This window comes from Microplitis mediator, chromosome 9 (genome assembly GCF_029852145.1).
Source record: "Microplitis mediator isolate UGA2020A chromosome 9, iyMicMedi2.1, whole genome shotgun sequence".
Lineage (NCBI taxonomy): Eukaryota > Metazoa > Arthropoda > Insecta > Hymenoptera > Braconidae > Microplitis > Microplitis mediator.
The window spans coordinates 303,160-311,630 of record NC_079977.1 but is presented as its reverse complement, the minus strand read 5'-3'; the positions used below and the strand labels follow the sequence as shown (position 1 = coordinate 311,630).

General features: G+C 29.7%; 1 protein-coding gene across 1 annotated transcript; it reads left to right on the top strand.

The window, feature by feature from the left end:
* The first annotated feature begins 733 nt into the window (after positions 1-733).
* On the top strand, positions 734-7,677 carry LOC130674966 (putative uncharacterized protein DDB_G0286901). The gene is made up of 11 exons (XM_057480421.1): positions 734-962; positions 2,386-2,656; positions 2,811-2,895; positions 2,964-3,143; positions 4,094-4,134; positions 4,211-4,370; positions 4,433-4,554; positions 4,621-4,798; positions 4,840-6,201; positions 6,311-6,591; positions 7,384-7,677. Exons 1-10 carry the CDS (start codon positions 940-942, stop codon positions 6,472-6,474), a joined length of 2,586 nt encoding a protein of 861 aa, XP_057336404.1. The 5' UTR covers positions 734-939; the 3' UTR covers positions 6,475-6,591; positions 7,384-7,677.
* Positions 7,678-8,471: the final 794 nt, after the last annotated feature.

The following is an 8,471-nucleotide window of genomic DNA, read 5'->3' as shown; positions in this document are numbered from 1 at the left end:
CTGGAATTATTTTTTTTTTATTTGCTATTTAAATCGATAAGTTTTTGTTGTGGGCTGAGATTTGAAGGTTTTATTGGAGGCCGTTCCCATGCACAAATTGTGTGTTTAATATAAATCGGCGATGACGAGGGGAATGGAGGATGTGGAGATGGATGTAAGAAGAAAATCCCAACCAATTTTAAGGTGTCGCTTCTGGTGGTCTATTTTTAACAATTGTACGAGCCAACCAGTCGGGAAGTTAAAGAACGTTAGTTGAGACCAACATTTGAGCACTATTATAAACCCACATCCTCGTGTGTTGTAATTAGCGGTATGTAAAGTGTCTATATTGCTTTGTAATTACATTTTTTTTTTTTAAACGACACGCTAATTAATATGTTTACACTGTAATTACTACTTATACTTTTTACTATAAATTAATTATTATTTTTATTTATTTTTAATTAACTAAAATTTCGATATCTATAAAAAATTAATTAAATTGTAATTCTCATTTTTTTTTTATTAAATAAATTTTCATAAATTTATTTTGATTAATATAAATTACTTGTAATTTTTTAAAAAAAATATATGAGCCAGTAATCGGTTTGAAGTTTGATTTGTTTTTGAAAACTGAGGAAAACGTTTTATGAAAACCGCTAGTCACGCCAGTCAATATATATACCTATAAATATATATACATATAAAATATATCTTCAGAAAGTTTGAGGTAAGAATATATATTTTGTAAGATGAAAATCTCGGTGGTTGTGTATTTCGCGCGTCGCCCGGACAGTGATCATTACCCGTAGCTTAAACTTAACATTGTCTTATTATTTGTCTATTACGTAAATTATTTAATAATAAATATCAAAATAAACACATTCATAAATCTATACATATATATATGTATATCTAAATAAATATATAAACGTGTATTTGAAATTATCGAGTGTTAAAATGAGGAGAGCATCATTAGATAAGTAAATATTTTTATTTATTTATTCAAAATGATAAATAATAACAAGTAATAATATATGTATATATATATATATAAATATATATTTTTTATCAATTTAATTTGATCGGTTATATATTTGTTTATTTTTATCCAGTTCAAAGAACTGGTTAAAAGTAATACAATATTAAAAAAAAATTTTTTTTTAACACGAGTATTAAATTTATTTTAAATACTTCCAGGCACAACAGAATTTATATTTTTAACTTAACTTACGCAATGTTAAATTGCCGAATAAATAAAATTAAAAAATATACTAAACGTTATTTGTTTCTTTTTTTTTTTTCTTATTAAAGTTTCACAAACATTTGAAAAAAGTTCATTATTAATAAATAGTTTAGATTCGTCAGCTGGTTCGTTGAATTTAAAATAAAACACTTGTAATACTTGTAGATTTTTTTTTTTTATTGCTGATAATTAATCTTGAGATGTATCTAATAATTTAACTGAAGAGTATCATAACAGCCATACATTAGTGTCAAAATCTCCCGGCTTTTAGTTTATATACATTAATATATATATAAAGAATAGTACGAGAGAGAGATAAAGAAAGACGTCAGAAATCGGTAGTTGAAAATAACCGTGAAAATCCTGAAGATAAACAGATACAATAAATATTAAATTTAAAATAATAAAATATATTTATATTTTTCAAGAAATGATCAATAGAATTGATGGTAAAAATACAAAATAAAAGTAGGAATAGAATTTAATTGGTTCGAGGCCGCGATCTCGATTCGCATTCGATTTAACGTCAGATGAAGACGATGCTGATCGTAAGTAAAAGTATTGAGATGGTTTATTCCCGATCTATAAACTACTGTAAACTATACGATAGACTAGACAACTTGGACACTTTGGCTATCATAGGATAGTCTTGTAGGTCTTGTACAGTTGATAGTTTGGTTGTATTGGTATTAAGTGTAAGGTATAAGGTATAAGGTAGTTGTATAGGCTCTGCTAAAACGTATTACGTTACAACAGATAAATTTAGCATTTCTTTCACACAGAAGTTGGTGTTGTAGATGATGCCAATGCCGCGACGCGGAATTAATTGGCATGTTGGAAGCCAACCAATTCTCTCTTTTATTCGTATTCGCGATCGGTTTCGTTAGATTTAAATTTGTTTAAGATTTCATTCTTTTATGTTTTATCAAACCGATAGTACACTCTCTGGGCTCATATGCGATTACTTAACTTTATAACTCATATATTTTATTTACTCTACTCAGAAAAAATAATTTAATTGCCCTAAGAAAATTTTTTATTACGAATTAAGAGTAAAAATTTTTTGGGGCGAGAAAAAATTTCTTGCGAATGGCTTTTAAATTTATTTTATTAATGAATGTAATAAAAAAATAAAATTTATTATTTTAAAATTTATACAGACCAGCTAGTAAATATAATTACGGAAGCAACATAATTTACAACTACGCAGTATCGACAAATTTAAAAAATGTTGAAAATAAACGTTTGATATTTCAAACATCATCGACATCATCACCGCAAACATCAAACACTAACAATATCAGTATACAGCGGAGTTTTTCCGCAGATAATGTTATAAAAACGCGCGGATTCAAACCTTCTGACAGACACGATCCTGTTAAGAGAAATTTTCTCGAAAATCTTACCTCGAAAATACTACATTTCGATATGGTGAGTTTGTGAACAAAAAAAAAAGTTTTAAATATAAGTCGCTCCCGCTTAAAGCTTCACACAACACACAAAATACGTACGCTAGCAATTCCCGTAATTAATTATTAATTTTTATATTTTATTATTATTAACAATAATTTATTTTAATTATCAGGATAGCGGACAGAAAACACTACCAATAAGTTTACAAAAACTTCTTACCCCTGCAATGGATTCAGTCGATTTGCAGACTAGGCATAGTATGAATTATTTTTTTTTTAATATTAATAGTAATTATAAATAATAATAAAAATAATTTTATTTTAAGAAAAAATGTATGCATCATCATGTTTTTACGGTCCAACTCACCCCACTGTTGAAGATCAAGTAGAACTCGCTCGGCGAATTTCTTATTCATTGAGCGACGTTAAAAATATGAAAAGTAAAGGGCAGTCGATGTATGTCAATAGAAAAAAACGATCTGTCAAGTGGATTCATGACGGAAATGGTAATAAATAAATAAAAATATAACTTTTAATAAATTACAACTACACGGAAAGAAAATTATGGGAAGTTTTCCTATGCATTATGGGAATGGTTCCCATAATGGTATGGGAATAGTACCTATACTATAAGAATGGTTCCCATATATTATGGAAACCATCCCCATAATAGTATGAGAATAGTTCCCATACCATTATGGGAATAGTTCCCATAATATTATAGGAATAGTTCCTATACCAATATGGGAACCATTCCCATAATAGTATGGGAATGATTCCCATAATGATATGGGAATGGTTCCCATATTGGTATAGGAACTATTCCTATAATATTATGGGAACTATTCCCATAATGTTATGGGAACTATCCCTATAATATCATAAATTTTTTTTTTTGCACAATAGTGTAGAAATTTCCCAAAATTTGAATTTTCTTGAATGTTTTGTGCTGACAAAAAATTCTTGTTAAAAATTTTAATGTTTTTTTGTCAAATTCGATTTTATTTTTCATTGTTTGAATTTTTGTTTTTATGTTTAATAATATTTCTGTGTATTGTAGAAGTGATTACCGCACTTCTTCAAATTAATTTTTTCATGATAATATGGGAACCATTCCCATAATATTATAGGAATGGTTCCTATAATAGTATGGGAACTATTCCCATAATATTATGGGAATGGTTCCCATAATATTATAGAAAGTATTCCTATAAATTATAGGAACCATTCCTATAATTATAGGAATCATTCCTATAGTGTTATGGGTATCATTCCCATAATTATAAGAACTATTCCTATAATTATGGGAAACATTCCTATAATTATAGGAACCGCTCCCATAATTTATGGTCGTAATTCCTATGATGGTATAGAAAAAAATTTCACAAAATTATGGGAACCGCTGCCATAATTTTCTTTCCGAGTATTCAATAATTTTTATTTTGTTTTTAATAAGGCGCCGAAGGAGAAGAAGAACCTCAATCGCCCGTGCACAAGGTAATCATCTAATAAAATACTTAAATAACGATTAATTATAAATTAAGCAGCGAATAAAAAAATGTAATTTAATCAGGATAAAGTACCACTGAAATGCGTAATGAATCCAAATGGAAAAGTAATGGACATTACCGGCATTCAAGCATTAGGCGAAGAGCCCAATATTGGTACGAGTCCAATAAATGCTGAGAAACTTTTTGATATTGTACGTGATTTAAACAATCAGAAAGGACGCGGTAAGTTATTTACATAATTATTTGTGTAAATAAAATTATTAAAACACTTTTTTTTCTAATAGGCGCTGAAATTTTTGCGAAACGTAGAAAAAGGTCAGAAAAGTGGGTTGTAGATAAAGATCAATCGTCAACGCCATCCACGCCTAATTATTCTAAAGTACCTCCTAATTTTTCATCCAATATGGTAATTTATAAATAATTAATCAATTAGTTAATTAATTGGTCAATTAATTATTCATTTTTTTTTTAGGACTACGGAACGAACGAAAACTCAAACTTTAATAATAATTCACCTTTGTCAACTCCAGCATTTCAAAATAATAATAATAATAACAATAATAATAATAGTCATAACAATAATAATAATTCAAAACCATTTTTTAATCCATTTGCTATGGATTTTTCTTTAGATAACACAATACCTTCAAGTAAGTAATTTTAAACTACGATATTATTATTTATTAGTTTGAAAAAGCTAAAAAAATCATGCTTGTACGCTTTGCACGGCATTTAAATTTTTCAGAGCACGAATCACGTCGTAAGCCGACAGAAAATATTTTACGCAAACCCGCGGAACCCGAAATTAAGAAAATTTATTTGCGTGAAGTCGCAGTCGGTACTGACTCTGATTTGACTAACGGTAAACATATGAATAATAATCATCATAATCATCACAATCATAATAATCACAATAACAATAACAACGGCTATGAAAAATATCGCATGCCTGAGTCAGATCGTTATCAACCTCATCCTCAATCGCGTCGCAAAGCCCAGGCTCAATATCACCAAAATGACTATCGCGAAGTACGGGACACCCGCAATAGTAACCGTAGTTATGACAATCGTAATAATAATCATAATAATGATACCCGCGAACATTATCGTAGTCAGCGTCAACAGCAAAAGCAACAGAAACATCAGCAGCTGCAAGAAGAACAAGAATATGAAGACGAAAATGATTACACACCGGTGCCAGTTAAACAACTGATCCAGGAATTTGAAAAAACATGTCGTCCTGTTTTTCAATACAAACAAATGAGCCCTAAAGTCACTATTGTCCAACAACATCCACCGCTAGATGATATTTCGCGCTTTTTTGACGCTCCGCGTATGCCTGCTAACAAACAAATCAATAATAACAATACTCCCATGAATGGGGTCAATGGAAATGGAAATCAAATGGCAATGAATGGAAACCAGGTCGGAATCAATGGAAACCATTTGATGATAAATGGAAATCAAATGGGAATGAACGGTAACCACTTGGTGATGAATGGAAGTCAAATGGTGGGCAATGGAAATGGTTATCAAAGAAGTTATCCCAAAATCGGTTATCAGTCAATGGGCGGTAATGGATTGAGATACGAGTATGATTCATCAGATGACGAAATAGATGATTCATTTGGGGAATCCAGTGAATCAATGGATAATTTAAATATCGATGACTATGAGGGGGGTGGCGGTATCAGAAATGGCTCTCGTTATTCAAATGGCACAAGAATCTCTGACACAATTAGCAACCAAATGTCGGGAATGAGTAATAGCCGCATGTCGGGAATGAGCAACCGAATGTCATCAAGTGATTGCGACTACAGAAGACAATTGTTTGATGCTGCTACTGATCAATTGTTTGAAGCGCCCGCGGGCTTTAGAAATGAGGATATGGACAGTATTAACAAGTTCATTGATACAGAAGCTGAAATACCCATTCAGATGAAGTCATTAATTCTAAAAGGAATCACTTCACAAGAGGATATTCTTGAACAAATAAAGCTGTTGCGCAGAACTCCAGTTCTGGAAAATTTAATACCCGGACCGCCAATTGACAGTAAGATGCCGATTGCTTGCTCTTTAATGCTTTGCTTCTTCTTTATTATTTTTTAATTAAAAAATGTAATTATTTTTTTATGATAATTTGATTATTTAATTTTTTCTAGGTGCTAAATTATATGAGAGTACTTACAGCGGCCCTAAAATAGCAAGTGTCCAAACCCTCGCAAATTACAACACAGCGCCACGTGGTTGGGATCAGTCACAATCTTTTTATCGTCCAGTGACATTTGATAAACCTCAGGAACCAATAACTTACTCTGATTTTTAAATTAAAAATTTTAATTGCCTATTGTTATTTAATTCATTTTAAATCGTTGTACTTAATCATTATCAATTGCAACAATTACCCAAATAAAAATAATTATCAGTCTTCATTCTAATTCCCGTAAGTATTTAAGGGGGATAGCCACTGTGAGGATCGAAAAAATAACTGATTTTCGGGAATTTTTTTGACTGGGATAATAAAGGAATTTGGGGATCGGGTTTTTTTTGTTTTATAAAGTATACATTGAAGATAATTCTCCTAAATTTTCATTTAAAAATATCATGTTGTTACAAAGTTATAAGCATTTTTGTGGAGCAACAAAAAAATTTCCCCCACCACGGTGTCATCTCTAACTCAAAAACGGATTATCAGAAACAAAAAAACCAAACGGCGTTGTAATCTGTGTGCATGTGGTTATCGTTGCACATAGGAGATTTTGAAAATTTGGATTTGAAAAAAAATGGCGACATATTAAAAATTTTTTCGTTATTTTTTCTCATTTTTTTGGATTCAAACAGCCCTAAAAAATCTTAAAAATCAAAATTTTCAAAATCCCCTACGTGCAACTTTAGCTACTGAATAGACGAATACGGCAAAAAAAAAAGTTGCGAATCGATTGATATTTATGCAAATTACAGATGCCACCAGTTCAAAAAAAGTAGTTTCGAGAAAAATGCGTTTAAAGTTTTTAGTCGATGCAGCGGTCAGTTGACGCGCTGTCACAAAAATGACTATAACTTTAAAAATATTCGGAATTTTCATATAAAACTCTAGATACATATTTTTGAACATATACACTTTGATTTAATAAAAAAAAAAAAATTTTTTTTTTGAAATTTCACAGTGGCTATCCCCCTTAATAATTTACATGAATAAGTATTTAATAATTAGGATTAATTTTTTTTATTGCAGAATATGGATTTTGTTTCCCTGGAGCCTGTGAATATAAATATAATAAATAAATTTATTTAATATGATGGTATTTGAATAAGTGATAAATTTGAATTTAAAAAAAAAATTCGTTTTGCTTGTGCGTATTTTATTTTTATTTTAAGTTATTTATTATTATGTGCTTCGTGCCTTATTCCATTTATTCTCCTCAATATTTTTTTTTTCTTATAAATATATACAAACATATATTAATATTATTATTGTTCAATTGTAATTACGTAAGTTAAGAAAAAAGAAAAAGATTAGAATCCTTAGAAATAATAAAAATGATAAGATAATTAAATATTTTATTTATTTTACCTCAACCTAAATATTTTTAACAATAATTATTTTAAAAATTTTTTATGCATAGACATGAATGTTTTTTTTTTTGTAAAAATATATAAGCGAGTGTTGTTTGAAAAATATCATCACTAAAAATTTTAATTCTCAATTACTAACAATGAAATTTTTAAAAATGAATTACATTTTATTTTGTGTGACGCTGATGCTCATTTACTGTAGGGTAAGTTGTAAAAATAAAATAATTAAATAATAATTAATAACTAATAATTATACAAACAGATTACTGAGAGTTACGACCGTACACCGCGATTTGGTTTTCAAATACTCAGAACTTTGCATACAAGTTTTTGTCAACAGTTTTGTAATTCAACAGTGGATGGAAATATGTATCCGTTGAGATCATTGAAGTGTAGATTAAAATGCCCAGTGCAGAATAAGCCGGCAAGTGATCAAGAAACGAACCATAAAAATACAACAGAGCCACTGGTTGTGACAAAACCAGAGCAATTGACTCTGACGTCAACTAAAACTTCACCAAAACCGTCACAAGAAAAATCAACTCCGGTACCACCTAAGGACCCGCCAAAAAAAACAACTCTAGAATGGAGAGTTACAGAAAATCTAGGATCTATAATAAGTCCAGATCAAGCTACTCGTTAATAAATTTAAAAAAACTATGTATAAATATTACGGTGGTCGTTAAAAATTAAATTTCCTCAGGCGCCCCATAAAAAGCTTCTTTTTAATGAAAAAATACGTGGGGA

Excerpts from the sequence above, each read along its gene's own strand:
- LOC130674966 (XM_057480421.1), top strand. The coding sequence starts at position 940 with ATGAGGAGAGCATCATTAGATAA. Across the intron at positions 2,657-2,810 it reads AAATACTACATTTCGATATG|GATAGCGGACAGAAAACACT; the intron begins GTGAGTTTGTGA and ends TTTAATTATCAG. Across the intron at positions 4,371-4,432 it reads AAACAATCAGAAAGGACGCG|GCGCTGAAATTTTTGCGAAA; the intron begins GTAAGTTATTTA and ends TTTTTCTAATAG.